At 35.5% G+C, this 17,430-nt stretch overlaps 1 protein-coding gene across 1 annotated transcript in view; it reads left to right on the forward strand.

The window, feature by feature from the left end:
• Positions 1-17,430, forward strand: part of NCAM2 (neural cell adhesion molecule 2) — a 124,245-nt gene that overhangs the window by 16,875 nt on the left and 89,940 nt on the right. The window contains exon 8 of the mRNA XM_065677124.1: positions 7,332-7,477. Coding sequence (XP_065533196.1) covers positions 7,332-7,477 — 146 coding nt within the window. The remainder of the gene's footprint in view (positions 1-7,331; positions 7,478-17,430) is intronic.

Consider the following 17,430-nt stretch of genomic DNA (forward strand, 5'->3'; position numbering starts at 1 on the left):
GTAATTTTACAGCTTCTTCTTCCCTGTTGGCTACTTCAACCTTTACACCTGAATTTAATTTAGAAAAGGCTATCTTCAACATTTGCTTTCTGCTACTCAGATACAATACAACAATGTTAAATTGTTAAATCACTCTGTTTTTACTTTAAAAATTGGCTGCTTGCAAGAAAAGAGGAGAAAGAGGGGATAATTCTGAAAGGGTGAAAAAAGTGTTCCTTTTTTTTTTTTGTAAGAAGACATCAGGCAGAGGTGTTCCTAATTTTTTTATTGGTTTTTCTTTCTTGATTTTTATTTAAGCTATGATTGCAGATGTCGTAACAAAAATATTGTATCTGAGTTTCAAAGTGTAAAAGTTAAAACATGAAAACTGCCAACCGATGCCCAGCCAGTTCAAGAACAATGGTCCTCTGACAGCTTTCCCCCTAGATTATACACTGAGCATGACATCATATGGTCTAGAATATCTCTTGGGTTGTTTGGTTTTGCTGTCCCAGCTGTGTCCCTTCCCAGCTTCTTATGTCGCGCGCCCCACCCACCCCCCCAGCTGGTGAGGTGGTGTGAGAAGCAGAATAAGTCATTAATTTAGTGTAAACGCTGCTTAGCAGCAACTAAAACATTGGTGTCTTAACATTATTCTCATCCTAAATCCAAAACACAGCACGGTACCAACTACTAAGAAGAAAATTAACTTTATCCCACCTGAAACCAAGACACCTCAGGAGATACTATCATAAATTAAGCCTATTACCTTCTCTGTAATCTCTAAAGCTAACTCTATTTTTAGTATAATATTACATTTACGAGGTTCACCTCTACTTTAACTCTGAAAATATGGAGTAGAGTTGTATCTTCTCCTACAAAAAAGATTACTTTTTCTTTTGTCTCTTTCACACAGGTTAAGCTCAGTTGTACATAGAGCCAACAACTTGTCATACTTTTACTTCCCTTAAATGTATTCGAAAAACTGCAGCCTGAAAATGGCAAGGCAGATGGCTGATTAGTACAGCTAAATAGTTCATAAACAGCCATTTTCTGTTAAAATGACCTATTCAATTGCATTATTCTTTCCCACTCCATTGATTTCTTGTCTCACATACCTGCTATCTTTGATTTAATTTACAATGCAAACTCCTTGGGGCAACAACTATTGTTTCTGTTAGGACAGGGCTCTAGCAAGGTTGAAACTTGTAATAACAGTAATGTAACCATAATGCAATAAAAATAATAATAAAATTACAGTGTTCAGCATTTAAAATTTTAGTACTCTGCACTTTTCAATGAACATGCCCATTTTAGTGCCGTCTAGCCGCTGCATATGTTTCGTTTCCATGTATGACCTAGATTCTTTTGCTAAACAACTTTGTTTCCAGTATCGGTGTTAAAAAAAGCTGTTCTGATATCAAATTATTATTCTGACAGTTCTTCTGCAACACTAACGCGTGTACAGAAACCTATAGGCACACATCCCATTCTCCCAAATTCTTCATCTTTCTTAGTGCTTTTTATCTATTCTTCCTAATAGGACATGAAACAGTAAAGAAATCCCTGTTTTCCTTAGAGGATTTCTTACTGATCATGATTTGCTCATCTGTCTGTTATCCTGTTCCATGCAGTAGTTCTCTCTATCATTATCTATTACTACCTAAATGTGCTCATTCATATTAATGCTTAGGACTTGTACTAAGGCTTTTGATAGAAATTCATTTATGTTTAGTCCTTCTGAATGGCTTGAAACCATAGGAGTTCTTCCTTGAATTCTTTATATATATTTTTTGAATTTGTCTCTGCTAGGTAGTAGAAATATATCTATATAGATACAGATCTACACACACACACACACATATATATGCATTTAGATACAGAGACATTAGCATTTTGAATTATGAAACAACCATATTTTAACAGCTTTGGGCATCTGAATAATAATTTTCCAAATAACATAGTAACAAGCAATTGATTTAGGAGCAGACAAGAAGAGTTGATACCTTAAAAGCATTCGTACATCATCTTACATTCTCAGACCTAAACATTCATTTATTATTCTTTAGAGTGATGGTAGTAGTGTTCGTATACTTACTAATAAGAAAAGTCTAATCAGGCTAAATGAAGCAAAATTAGCTTTAGTTAAAGTCATAGTTATGCTTTATAAGAATAGTGCTTATATTCTAAGCATACTTTTATATCTTCATTTTGTTTGTTCTTTTAACTGCTCATTTCCATTCTGTAATCACTCAAATGCTTGGTTCTACTATTTGATGATGCATAAACAATTGAGCATTTCAGTAGGTTTTCTCTCTTCTGTACATATGCCATAAAAAGAAGCATTCCTATGTCTAATAATTTCTATTTCTAGAAAGAGAAAAAATATTTTTTTATCTGATTTGGTGAAAAGAATTCAAGGTGTTCTAGCATAAGTTAATTTGAAGTTCTGCAGGCTGTATTTTGCCTACATAATCAGTGAGAGGGTACTCTAAACGTATCTAAAATATTTCACTGGCATTTCAGTAGTTTCTGACAATTTATTTCATGAAAGTCAAATGAGGGGAAAATACCTCAATAATCATTACAAAAGACCCTTTATAGTACAGTTTAAGCACATACTATTTTTATTTTCTAGTTGTCTTTTTAAGAATAATCTGAATTTTGTATAGCAGGAAAGTTTCTGCAGCTGTGTTCAATGTGAATTTCATTAAGAAAAGTAAATGCTATTATTAATTTATTATCTGTCATCAGGCAGATGGGGGGAAATGTACCTGACCTCTCCTGTCTTATCACTCTTAGATGTGTTTCAGATGTTAAAAATCAAAACATTTAGGCCTTCAAAAGCCATGCATCTTGTAAGCAAAAAAGGCTGCAGTGAGTCTATAATGAGGTTGGGGTGAGAGGTTGCCTAAATTTTTCCATTATTTTCAGGCTTAATGACTGCATTCCTCTTACAGTGCCTGGAGCACACCTAATTAGGTGGTCATTGTTTGAGGGGTTTTTGTATTTTGTTTTTGTTTCCACTAAGATGCTTTTCAATACATACATGGAAACTCTTCATTTAAATTCACCGATAAATCTAGGAAGGGGATCCCATGGATCTGTGCATGAAATTACCTGTTCTTGCTCATCCCAGGTATTATAAAGTATACCAAATTCATCTTCACAAAGTGCAATGAATTAGTTAAAGATTAGTGTCAAAAGTTCATACGTTTTCCGTGTTACTTCTTCCTCCCTGTTACGTCCTTACCTGTTTGAAACTCCTCTACTGTTTAAAATAAAAAATGATGCAATCTATAATGATGGTGTGAGAGTATGATTCCTTATGTATCATATTAATCAACAAATCCTATCAGCCAGCAACAGAGACATATACTAAACCTCTTAACAGTAAATCCATGTTTGTATTAAGAAAACTGCTTCAAACAGTTCTTTTAATGAGATATAATCAGGACTGTCTAAGTTTTATATATGTGCTACTTATGATGAAAACACAGACATCTGATAAAATTCAGAGATATGGGTAGAATTCTGTGAATTCAATAAATTGTGCACTTTTTCCAATAAATCACAAATCCAGAACCTCAGATTGCCATCCATGTTCTTCTTAAGCTTTTTGGGGAGGCTGTAGGTACACAGCAGTGAGCTTGGCCCTTGTCTGAGACAAATACAGAAGAGAGACCAAGGAAGTAATCTGAAAGAAATCTGTTTATTGAAGAAGTATTAGAGAACTTAACACCAACCTTCTCTGCTCAGAGAACAAACTTTCTAACCAGTAAATATCATTTGTTTGGCTGCACTGCTTTGTTAATATTTTAAAAAACGCATCTCTAGTAATAAGCAGTTCCTTACCTTCTAAATAAAATAATTTTAATGGAGCTTAAGCATAACTCCTTTTTGTATTCAAGCCTTCTTTCATTTCAGTCAGTTCATTCAGTTTACTTATTTTAAGTACATTGTAATACAAATATTCTTGACTGAAAAAAGCAGCAAATGCCTGGAGGATTCCTGGGGTTACACTTAAAGACCCTGTATTTTAATTTGGTTTATATTTACTAGAGTACAGCAAGCAAATACCAATTCAGTTTGAAAATAACCATGTCAGTTTAAAAAGAACAGTTAAGGAATTGGAGATGGGGCAGCAAACAAGTGTTTCAATATTTCTTTCAGTACTGTCTTGGCATTCTCAAATAAATATCTTTATTTACATGTACACAGAAGTATTTTGATACTTTCCAATGTCCAAAAAGTAATAAAAAGTATCAGTGTAAAAATTTCTAATAAATAGCAAGTTACGACTTCTGACCTACAGAAATGAAGCAACTAAATAATATCCCCCATATGAGCACTCTGCTTCTTCTTAGTAATAACTGTCATCTAGATATATTTGATGATTAATCAGTGCTTATTCCTTTAAATGTCAGCTGCTCGTGTCTAAAATGTCAAGCTAAACCTTTTTGTCTTGTAGTGATCCATTTGAAGGCCTTAAAGTAATTTAGAATATGTCTAAAATTAAAAACTAAAAAGCATTAGTTACTTGTTTTAGAACATGCATCATCTTGAGCAGATCATATTGTTTGTGATGGTGTGCAGCTGGGGAAATCCTCTCGTTCTGATGGAAATAATGTAATTTAAAATTTTGCAAATTTTTGATATAAAGTGCTATGTATGATGCTTTTTTTAAAATGAGTGGTATATTTGCAATAGCTCTTTCCTTGTTTTCAGAAATGATATTATATCAATAGTGACAAAGGAAAGAACATATTATACTGTAGCCAGGTGACATGGCTATAGAAATAGAGCACCTGGGTACCACAGTAATATATTTCGTATGCATTTGGATGATCCTGAAAGTGAGAGTAATAACTGAAGTTATCTTGAAGTTTAACATAGTTATCCTTTACTTTTAATTCTTCTTTTGTAGTTCTTTCAACTGATATCCCTTGTTATACCACTGAGGAGAGCTTCAGCTTTTCTTGGCCAAATTGATGTCCTGCTGTAATGTTTAGCTTACTGCCTGCTCGTGCATCCATTAAAGCTGGATCCAGTTGACATTTCAAGAGTCCCTGATCACACAGGGTATTTTCGTTCTGCACATGATGTCACTTGCCATTGATTATACCTTAATGAAGCAGGATATTAGTTCAGAGTTTTGTTAGGCAAAATATTACTTGTTTTTCATCTCTGTGCAGTAAACAATAGTTTACTGTAGTAGTTAAGCATGAACAGACAGTAGATAAGCAACAGGAGTGTGGAGATAAGGAGTGAGAAGACCAAGAATGGTGTGTTGGAAATGGGTAAAAGAGAGGTGGAAGATATATCTGGATGTATAGCAGGTTTGAACCTGGTTTTACTATTTTTCTTCATGATGCTGAATGGAGCATCTGTGAGACAGTAGTCATAAATGAAAGTTATCGTAAAATGAAGCAGGAAACTAGATGTAAGAAACTATTCTTCACCATGAGGACAGCTAGGCACTGCAACAGTCTGGTGTGAAAGGCTCTGCACTCTCTGTTCTTGGCATTTTTTAAGATAGTGCTCAGCAAATCCCTGAGAAATCTGATCTGAACAAGGTCTGTTGACCCTGTATGGGTGAGGAGATTGATAAAGATGAGTTCCTAGAGTCCCTTCCAATCTAAATTGTTCTCTCTCCCACTTGGATCCACTAACATAAGCTGGTATTACTCTTCTGCATAGTGTATACTTCAGTAATCCCATTAGAAAATAGGACACTTCTCTGTTTATATTCTTCTTCGTATAGAATATACTATAGTAGTTCTTCCTCAAAAGCAAAACTTGGGAAAACTACATAGATAATACATTAATTTCAATAGATATTAAGAGCTGCCAAAATTTAATTCATTCATGTAAACTTTATTTACTGGTTTTGTGTGTAAATATATTGAATCATATTCTTACTACACAATTACATGCTAGGTTTTCCAGTGGTGTGTCTCATTTAATGTGTAAAATGGATAGATTCAGAGAAACTTCTTAATAGTTACATGTGAGTGAATTTATAGAACCCAAACATTTTTTAAGGTATTTGAATGTCATGGAAGACTGTGATAGTCTATGCACAGTTCTACAAGAGAGTTTGTATATGAAATTGTACAGATAAGTCCTCTAAATAAAAGTGTTCACCTCTAAGCAGAAATTGAATTGCATATGTAAATAACCTGGCAAGGTACAGTATAGTTTGAGAGCTGTAGTTGCTGTGTACTTGTGGCTATAAAGTGGAACGATTTGAAGAATGCAAACAATATCTGGAATTTTTAAAATGTATCTTATTACCAATTTACTTCGTAAGTAAGGATTAATAACTTCATATCAGAGGTCTTTTCGGTTCTACAGAACAGTATGTTTGTTATCTAGGGATTTTGTTAAATTCAGTCATTTGTGTAAGACAGACATTGCTAAAGATCAAAATTCAAGAATACTAGTAATTCTATTTCCCCCCCAGTAATTTGTATTTGAAGACAAACACAGATTTACATAGAATCAAAGTATGCCTAAGGCAGAAAGGCATCTCTGGAAATTATCTAGTACAGCCCTCTGCTCACAGCAGGGTCAGTCAGAGCAGGTGACTTGTGATCATGTCTAGTTGGGTTTTGAATATCTTCAAGGATGGAGACTCTACAGTGATCTCTCTGGATATCTCCTCAGCAGCTTTTTTTTCTGCTCTTTAGTCACCCTCTCAGTAAAAAAGGCTTTTTCTTTCCTGTGTTTCAATTTGTGCCCATTGCCTCTTGGCCTGTAACCTGCCATCACGGAGAAGAGTCTGGCTCTATCTCTACTAAACTCTATCAGGTCTTTATGCAAATGGCTAAGATTCTTGGAGCTTCCTCTATTTAAGGGTGAATCGCTGGTTCATTGTCAACTTCTTGCCCACAAGGACCCTCTGTGTCCACTCTGCAGAGCTGAGGACCAATTAGTACTCCATGTGCTGGTACATGGAGTTATCCTGCCTAGGTGCAGGACCATTGTTTTATGGTTGAATCTCTGCATCATTCTCAGAGTGCCAGAGATTAGTGAGGGTGGCTGCTCCCTAAGGGACAGTGAGCTAGGAACAGAGCACACAAACACAGCCGCCCAGACAGGGGCCTCATCAGCCAGGATCCATCCCACACCACCCCAGCAAAGGAACAGACAGTAAGTGCTGGGCATGTCAGCTGTACTGAGCCAAGAGTCCAGGTCATCAGACATACAGAAATGGTTGTTGTGCAACTCGAAGCTGGAAAGTTGATTGCTTTTATAGATGGTAATATTAAGCCTTTAATAAAGGTAAAATAGATTTTTACGTTACTTTCTTTGTGCAGCATGAGTAATATAATCTGTATTTTTAACAGTACAGCCTCAAATAATACAGCTTAAAAATGAAACCACGTTTGAGAATGGGAAAGCCACCCTTATCTGTGAAGCAGAAGGAGAACCTGTCCCAGAGATTACTTGGAAAAGGGCCATTGATGGAGTAACTTTCTCTGAAGGTGACAAGGTAAATCAGCCTTTAATGTCTAAAATATCTAAGTATATATTCTCTGGCTAATCATCTTTTTGTAAGCAGAAGATTAATTTAGAAACAGATTAATTCTAGATTCCTCTGGAATTGAAAGGAATTGCTATTTTCCAGGGTAGTAAGAGAAGAGTCTAAATTTTAAATTAAAAAAAAAATATATGAAAGAACAACAAAGGAAAAAGCAATTAAAGTGCTGAAAGAGAATTCATCTCATTAGGCCTAAGTTTTCATACATAATTCCTATTAAGGGCTTTAGCTTTGTCTTGATCATAATGGTTACCCATATCTGTTCTTGACTATTTTTGGACTCTGTCCAGCATTTTTCAAAATGCAGTGGAGCATATAGAAATCTGAAATAAAAAGTTCTGAATATTTTGCGGTTCTTTATTTCCTGCTTCTGATGTTTGGGATTTTTTTTTCCCTATTTTTCTTTTTTTTTCCCTCACACAGAACAAGTAGTCTATAACTGAAAACTGAGCCTATTGTCCAAATCTGTTTTCCCCTTTCACATTTTATGACTAAAGTAAATTGAGTAGAGAAAGATTACAATATGAAAATGAGAAAGTTGTGGGAACAAGAACTGCTGTTAGATGGAAGGGTGAAAATGAAATGGAACAGTGTAGTTTTATTCCTACCTGTGCAGTTTCCGCAGAGCTGTTTTTCATGTCTTTTAAATAATTTTCTTTTAGCACTTGAATAAGTTTTGTTGTTGGGTTTTTTTTTGTTTGTTTGTTTGCTTGTTTGTCTTTTTAAATTTCTTTACATAAACCGCAGAATTTCTCTGTGCTGGTTAAATTACGAGATACCATATTTCTGGCCAGCTGGTTCAGAATTTTTACTCCAGATAATCGATTAGGAAAATAATGTCTTTTTGCAGGTGTTTGCATATTCATAGTTGTTGGTTATAAGAACAATTGGCAGACCTATACAGCAATCATCCCACTGAGGGCATATGACACATAGTAAGTCCATCAATTTATAGGGAATTGCTGTATGTTAAGGAATTATGTGCTGCTATTGTTTGTGTTCTGAAGGAGAATGTCTGGTCTGGTCCAGTCTCTGACTTGACCTTTCCTGGAATTGAGGCAGTATATGCGAGGTTTGTCTACACTTGCCTGCTCTGTGATTTCCATTTTGGAGCAACATGTCAGTATTTATTTATTTATTTATTTTCCCCCTAATAGCTTTACATTAAAATAAATCAGATTCTTTCCTCCTTAATTACTTAAAGTCAAAGGTTATCTTTCTGGCCACGAAGACTACACTTGGTTCGATGGTTACAAGTGTAGCCTTTCACTTATGTTTGGAATGTTCCTAAAATAACTTTGTTATATCAGAAATTGAAAACGAAAGCAAATCAAAGAAGCTAGAAAATGTCGGTGCAGTTGAACCCCGAAATTCATCTAGTGCTTAAAAAGGACAGTGTTACATTTTTAATTCAAACACCAGGTGGTTAAACTGTCTAGATGTCTTCCTGTAGCGTTCTGTGAACTGTGGTGTAACGGAATAATACTGACAACCAGACTAAAAACCTATACTCACTTTCTACTAGTGTGCTAACATACTGCACATGGAAGATAAAAAGAATGCGTGTAAATGCAGTTATATGGTTTCCTTTTGTTCTTGCCAGCGAAAGAACTCTGTATTGCTCATGGGAGAGCTTTGGCTGAATGGTGAATAAATGTTCTAAAATGCTGTGTATGTTCTTGAGCTATAAAATATGCTGCTGTGTTTGCCCTGTTGTCCTCCAGCTCTGCGATGCCAAAGCCTTGGCTTGTGCTTTCCTATCAAATTAGGTGAATAGGGAATAAAATTGGCAGTAATTAAATTACTGAATAATTTAATGTTTTGCACACAGAAAAAGAAGGAAAAGGTGATTTGAAGAAAATGGGGGGAGTTGTAACATAATCTTAAATTTAAATTGTTATTTCTATGGCTATATGAAGTCCTGACTATCACTAGACATACTTGCATGAACATTAAAATTATCATCTACATTCAGTGAATTCAGCTTTTGAGTTTTTTACTAGTTTCAAAGCATCTTTTGGTACAGACTGCAGTTTATCCAGCATTTTTATTGAATTAAGAATATTTTTAAGGGATTAATATTTTCCATAGAAGGTGAAAGAACTGTTTTAACTATAAAATTAACATGATGATAATTAAAAAAATAGTGTTGTTCTTACTTTTTAATGACACATTACTTTTAGCATGTAGTTCCTCAGTCATGTCATTCTTATTATGCTAAAATGCAAGCATACCTCATGTGGATAAGGAAAAAGGCTGAATGTGAGATCACTGTTAGCCTGCATAGATTCAAAATGTTTTCTTTTAAATGATTGATAGATCTTATAACGAGGACATAGGCTTTCATGAGTTTTAAAGCTGTGATGTCCAAAATAATGGAAAATATGCACCAGAGTCTTAGATCAAAGAAATAACCCTGCTGGGCTTAAGGAGGATAAAGTTAATGAGTAAGAGGTCTATAATTATCTCGGGAAAATATAGCTTTGATAAAGGGTTTTCAGTACATCAGAAGTGTGTGTGAGAAAGTTGAAGCTAAGTGAGTTCAAACTGGAAGCAAAGAAGCCTTTTCCTCTGTCCTTTTATCAGTTAGACTTTAGAACAATCTTCCACACGGTGTGTGGTCCCTCTTTCACTGATAATTGGAAAAAAAGGGTCTTTCCCCTTCCTCTGACCTCTTTTGAAAGTTTAAATGAAAAGTTTTTATGGTCACTCACATTAGATGACCTCTAATCTTTTTATAGCTTTATACCCCATAAATACATGACAGTGGGTAAGCCTGAGCAAATGAATGATTAAGCATAACAGAAGGTGTTTGGCTCACCCTTAAAGATTTGAAAATGGAAATGGAGGTCTAGTCCAAGACCGGAGCTTCATCTGCTGTTAAAGCATCAAGCCAAAACTCTGCTTGGTGCACAAACTCTGCCTCTGTGCTTCTAGTCCCTGACTCCCCAGCACTGCACTAATGTGCCAACCTGTCCCTGGGTCTTTCATCTGTGATTCAGAATGGTGTGTTCCTACAGATCTCTCTGCATCCAGCAGGCCTGGCTGTTTTCCCAGTAAAAAAAAAGAGGCAGAAGAGCTGCTTTTAGTGGAACAGAAGGAAGGATAGTGATTGGATTTGATTTGCTGTAATCAGTTATAAAATGGATTTTGGACATGTACGTACATATCTACACACATCCCTAAAGGAGAGCATATACTGATTCTCTGACCCAAAAATGTCATTGATTCCTGTACATACTGCAGAAGTATAAGGGCAGTTTCCTGCTCTGCTTTCCTAGTATCTAATTCTAGCAGAAATATGAAAGCTGACCAGTGTTTGTAATTACCATTTCAAGCCCTGTTTTGGAATTAAAATGACAGTAACAGATGGCGCTTGATACAAGACAGTAGCTCCACTATATGTAGCATGTGTCCAAAGACGCAATCTACCCTGAAGAATTTATGATCTAAACATGTAAAATGAATGAAATGATTCAGTGCAGAGAGGTCACAGCTCAGTATCTGATACTCAGTTACTCAGTTTTGATAACGCTTCATGTGTGAGGTAACCAGTTAACGAAAAACTGCATATGCCTCCTATCTTTTGACGTCCCCCGAAGAAAAAAAACCAACCAAAACACACACAAAAAAAAAAAACAAACAAACAAAAAAAAAACAAATTGCAACTTGAGTGTTGGATTTAAGATATTAAATGATAGTATATTTTGTATGTATTTGATACAGATTCACCAAATGTTTTTGAAATGCCTTAAACCGTTCTTCTTTTGTCCACTTTGTACTGAAGACTATGGAGATAGCTTAAATTCTGCTTTCTTCCACATCTACCTACCAAAATAATCTGGGTGTTCCTGTGAAATTTTCTGTGGCATTGTTTCCAAATACTGGAGAGCTCAGATCAACAATTAAATTCTTTTCCAAGTTTGAATTTGCTTTATATTGGCATGCCAATCATAATTGTTTGGAGCTTGTAGAATTTTCATAGCTTTTATGATCATGCAATAGGCAAAGGTAAATAATTTGGTTGGTTTTATCTTTTTCTTGTAAAGGTCAGCTGTTTTTTCCCCAAGCTTCTTAACTCCAATTATTATAAATGTTAACAACAACAACAAAAAAATTACTCCTGGTGTAAACTATTGTCACTGCACAAAAAGCAGTGTTGCAGTTTCAGCAAATTTATTGCCTTTCCTTTGAGATAGTAGTGAGAGTTTTGTTACATTCTTGCTCCTCAAGGTTCATGTCTTTATTTGAAATTAATCACCCCAAAAGAGGAAACATAGATAAATTGAGGGTATTTTATTAATCCCAGGAGACTTATTTCATTTTCTGAGCTGTACAAATCCCAGTCTTTATAAATTAATCTCAGGAACTTTTCTTTCAGTAGTTGTAAAAATGTAAAGGTCAAGTCTCCTTAACTTGTTGAAGAAAATTATTCTAACCTGTTTCACCTACGTGGTGTATGAACAGCTTCTACTTACAATATCATAGAATATTTTTGCTGTTGTAATGTTAGCACAAGCCTGCAGGCCAGAATAGTTTATGTTGCTAGTGGCAGTTGTGTTTAATTATGCAATTGAGATGCTGCAGACAAGCAGGCATCAATGATTTTTGATTTTGTTTTTAATCCCGAAATGAGTCATGGTGGGCTGCACATGTTAAGGCTGTAAAATAAAGGAGGAGAATATTGTGACTGGAAGGAGAAGGTAAATAAATGGAATTGAGAGTGAGTAGGAAGCAGAAAGGTGGCCTTAAATGTTAGGCAAATAGTTCTGTTGAGAATATACATATGTATACGCTATGACATCTGCAAAACATGGAGCACATATGAGTTCCAAATAGCATACTCTCATAAGTCATCTGATCTGTAGAAAGCTCCATATGTTTTGGGGCTCCTTAATCTTCTCTATGGCATGTTCAGCTGTACTAATATGGAATTGGGACAGTCTCTTCTGTTAACTAGAAGGAGCTAAAAGCAGAGTGTACAGTTTTGGGAAGTGACATTATTTTAGCAGGAAGATTGATTTTGGAAGGGTAAGATTATATGTGATTAGAAATAAAGAGCTAATTTCCTGTGTGAGCTGAGGAAGTATTATAGTAGGAAAGCTGCAGGTTAATGGGATACTTCAAAGTCCTTAAGTAGCCCAGTCAGTCACCCGAGCTGCACTTCTTAGGTAACAATATCTGCAGTGGTACATAAATGAAGCCAAAACTGCAGTTAGAAATTATTTTGTTACACCATAGTCTCTTCCCCAGTGCAGGATTGGTTGGTGACAAAACCAAATCTCAGTTACATGGCCAGAGGGACCTGCAGATTTGTTCCTCTTTTAGGAAAGAAGTTGTGTGCTTTCTTATGCAGAGTAGACCAAAATGGCTGTACATACACACAGCCATGTATGTATTCATGTTGTGTGGATGACTGTATTGATACTACGTTCGCTCAGAACTCTCATTTCTGCATTTTTTTTCCTTTCAGTAAAACTTTATGGTCACTTTGCATTGGGACAGAATTAAGTAAGCAGAGACAGGTTTAAAGGTAACAAAAAGCCAAGGAAATGTAAAATTGAATACCTCTTCTATATTAAAAGTTTATAAACAACCTAGGTAAAGAAGGATGTTTATTTAGGAACTTGACAAATTTAGCCGTTTAATATTACACCTTAAATTAAGTACAAAGGTTTTATCTATTCTGTAAATGGATAATATTTCTACCTAATTTATATTTCAAACTTAAAAATTGTATCCCCTTTAATCCATTTGCTTATGTACTATCTATGCACAAAGCAGCTATTTTGGGGTACTTCCTGTAGGTTGTCGTGCTGTATTTACTGGCTGAAATAAAGCCATACACCCTTGGAAACGGCATTTCTTTCCCTTCCAGTATTATCATTTTCCATTTAGTCATTGGTGATGATATTCTGTCTGTTACACTAATGAAGACTGAAATTATCAGGGAATTTTTGTGGACCAACATTTCCCACAATACCAGTGCAGCTTGGACTTGAATATTCATTCATTCATTCCACTACACAAAAGATCATTTCATGAGCTTCTGCCTAAGTATGAGCTGTATTATCTGCTAACAGTTTAAGAACTTTCAAATAGCTGTTACTTGTCTGATGAAATAGAGATCCTACATCTGATGATACATTAAGTGATACAGACACTGGAGTCATTGGGTAGTGTTCACTGATGTACTATAGGACATTCTCCAGAGACTTTGGAAATGTTGCATTTTCTACATACTGTGAAAACTGTCAGGAAATGACCACAATGAATGGCACAATCAGCAGTGCAATGCTGGCAAAATTATTTTATGCTGTTAAAACCTGTCAGCAGTTTTCCTAAACTGAAAGGCAATTTGAGTATGCTTACATATTAGGGAAAAATAAGTATTTAGACTTTTGGCAAAACTGGGATGAAAGCAAGCGGCCCGGATTCTATTTTTCAATCTGTTTGTTTTGTTTAACAAATTATTTAAACTCAGTGTAATAATTAGTTCTTAATAATTTACTAATGTTGTTAGTATGCTGTTAAAACCCCGTATTTTCCTATCACATTTTCACTCTCCCTGGGTGCATCAACTAGTACACTATTCCTGTTAATACCAATTCTCAGATTTCAAACACAGTCAAGTTATGGCAGTTTAACATGACAGTGCTGATGGACCAGTATATGTCTATCAACTATGATAGTTAGGAGGCTGTGCAACTTAACCAAAAGCATAATGCAAGAGTCTTACTTCTTTGCATTGCGAAAAGTGTAGACTGTTTGCATCATCCCTTACTTCTGAAATTTAGCTTCTGAATTTCAGCAAACAATATTTCTTAGGATTGCATAATCGAACCATAGGTCTGAGCTTCATGGTTAAAATAACTCCCATCTATGCATAGACTTAATCTGTGTTACTGAAATTCCTGAATGTTGCAATGATGTAAATAGTGTTATCAACAATAAGATTTTTATCTTTCTATAAATTTCTGCTTGTACAAATCAAGTTGTGACATTTATGCCAAAGGTCAATGAATTAATAGTATGTGTAATCTTTACCTTAATGCAAGCTGATCATCTAACATTCTTTAGTATATCTTATAGGTAGTTGATATATAATGTTAAAGGCCTCAGGGTTATATTACTTGGTAAAAATGGATTGAACATACTATTCTCAAAATTTTACTTTTAAAGTAGTATACAAAAGTAGATATTTGATATAGAAATTTATGGTAAGAATGCAATACTGTGAATATTTAGAGTTCCAAACTGAATAAATACAATAGTACCAGCACATTTCAGAAGCCTTATTTGGAGTTACAGTCTGTCGATCAAAATATGTTTTCTGTTGTAATTTAGTAAATGTTAAGTACAGATTCTCATCAGAAACTACAGTGGCTTCTTTTAGAGCTTTTAAATGTAGGAGGGGAAAAAAAAGAGAATTAGCGTGTATTCAGGTTAGACAATATTTACAGTATGGAATATGTAATGTTATTTAGACTACAGTTACTAGTGCTTTCTTATCTCAGATTCAAAGATATGTCAGTGATACCAAAACTCTATAGTAAGCCCTATTAAGACAGAATTATCACCATCTCACCCAAAAGCAATACTGCAGGCATTTAAAATTAAGATCTCTTAGAACTTTAAAATTCATGGATATTCTTTAAGAATTCTGAACTCACAGGTCATAGTATTTAGCAAATATGCCCAAATAGTGTTTAAAAATCTATAGAAATGCTGTATAAAAATGTACAGTTTTACATAAACATATTAGTCCTTTTGTCTTTATTATGTTTATCATCACATCTGTTGAAATGAAATTGTGCTGTTGTAAAAGATTACATGTGCATCATTCACCTTATAGCAGATGCCAAAATAATAAATAATGGGCTTTTTCTCATGAGCTAACCTCAGCAACTGTCTTTTTTGGTAACTTTTTTGGTGTGGTGAGGTTTTGTTTTGGTTTTTTTTTTTTTTTAACTGGATTAGATGCTGGGAGGTAGTAGCTGTACAAAAGAGAAAGAAACGTCTTACTTCTACCAGCAGGCCACCAAGCGACCATTTCCTGTCCCTATTCTCCTTTGCTCCTACATGGGTTCTTCCCATCGGCTGACTGCTCCAATGAGTGTCTTTTCCACAGGGTGCAGTTCTTCAGGAACAGACTGCTCCAGTGCAGGCTCCCCATGGGCCACAGGTTCTGGCAGCAGCCTCCTTTGGAGTGCACTTTCCATGGGCAGCAGCTTTCTTCAGGGTGCATGTTCACCTCCTGAGGTGTGGGGTTTTCCATGGGCTTCAGTGTGGATATCTGCTCCACTGGGGACCTCCATGGGCTGCAGGGGCACAGCCTGCGTCACCATGCTTTGCACCATGGGCTGTAGGGGAATCTCCGTTCTGATGCCTGGAGCACACACTCTTTCTCCCACCTTGATGGCTTCAGGGCTGGTTTTCAGTGCTTTTCCTCAGTCTTCTTTTTCCTTTCCTTCCTTCCCACTAAATGGTTACCTTTCTCCAGGCCTCCCTCACTCCTCCACAGTTTGTCTATGTACCTGAGAATCCTAGAGCTGTGACTAATTTTTTTAGCTGTGTTTAAATTATCCACGTGGTCTCTTCAGTCTTTTAGCAGTTGTTACAGATCTGTTTCTTCACCAATTTACTATGCACAACTTCTGATAATTTAATAATATGTATTCCTTGAGTTTCCTAACTTGTGCAGTTGAGTAGGAAATGCTCTAAGGCAACTGAAAATAAGATGTAGATCTGTTCTGGGGTTTTGTTTCTCAGTGTTACTTTCTCTAGAATAATGACTTTTTTTTTTTTCTTGTACTGCCATGTTGCAATCTCTGATTTCCAACTTATTTGAAATTTTACTTTTTCCATAGCAGCTTCCCCCCAATTTGACTCACATGGTCAGCATAATTCTCATTTATAGACATATATATAAATATATTTAGAAATGTAAATAGAGAAACTCTATTGGATGATACCGATTTCATAAAATAACATGAAAACAAATATTTCTGTGCTCTTTCAGATATGTCCAGGTTAGCTCATTTTCTCCATTTTGCTTGCTACTGGAATAATTTGCTGTTTTTTCTATAGTTGCAAAAAGCCCTACAGAATTATTAGGGTTTATGAGCAAAGACTTTTTGGTCTGTGAGATGTGGATCTGTGTCCTCCTGCAGACAATTGCCATCTCCTCATGACTCAAGTTATTAATTTATGGCTTTCTGTGCCTTTCCCTCCCCTAAAGAAGCCCCTGCAGGGCTCCGCTTCATCCCATTTTCCAGACAAACATCCTATCTACTGTCTAGTCATAGTGGTTTTAATAAAAAATACATATCAGCTTTATAGAAAACTGGAAAGGATTCCAAGCTGCATACAACTGATGAACAAACCAGTAAGAAAAACTCACATCATGATTCTTCCCCCCACCCCCACAAAAAAAAACAAACAAAAAAAACACCTATTATGCTGCTCTCTGTTCTATAACTTCATACCTTCATTGCATCAGTTATTCCTGCAGTTAAAGCTAAACTGTGTCATGGTTTGAACCTGAATTCTGTGAAAATACTTTTAAATTCTTGGTGTGGTTGTCATTTTAATGGTTATTTTATATTTTTGCAGAAGAGTTTTGTGGGCATACAACCCATGTTTATCCAAGAACTTGTTATCAGTCTGAGTAATATTTTAGCAGTTTAAACAAAATAAACAATTATTCTCACTCAAGATACAGTGATAAGAACACTTTAAGTAATATGGGGGGGAAGAGGGGGGGAAGGCTGAAATTAACCCTGCCTTGGGTTAACTTGAAATTATTTTTGTCCATTTTGTACTGCAGTCAGCTTAGATGCTTTCTCTTCATGGGCTTGCAGCTACAGATTGGTTTGGTTTCTTTCTTCTTTTTTTCTTTTCCC

The sequence above is a fragment of the Lathamus discolor genome, chromosome 4 (assembly GCF_037157495.1).
Source record: "Lathamus discolor isolate bLatDis1 chromosome 4, bLatDis1.hap1, whole genome shotgun sequence".
Lineage (NCBI taxonomy): Eukaryota > Metazoa > Chordata > Aves > Psittaciformes > Psittacidae > Lathamus > Lathamus discolor.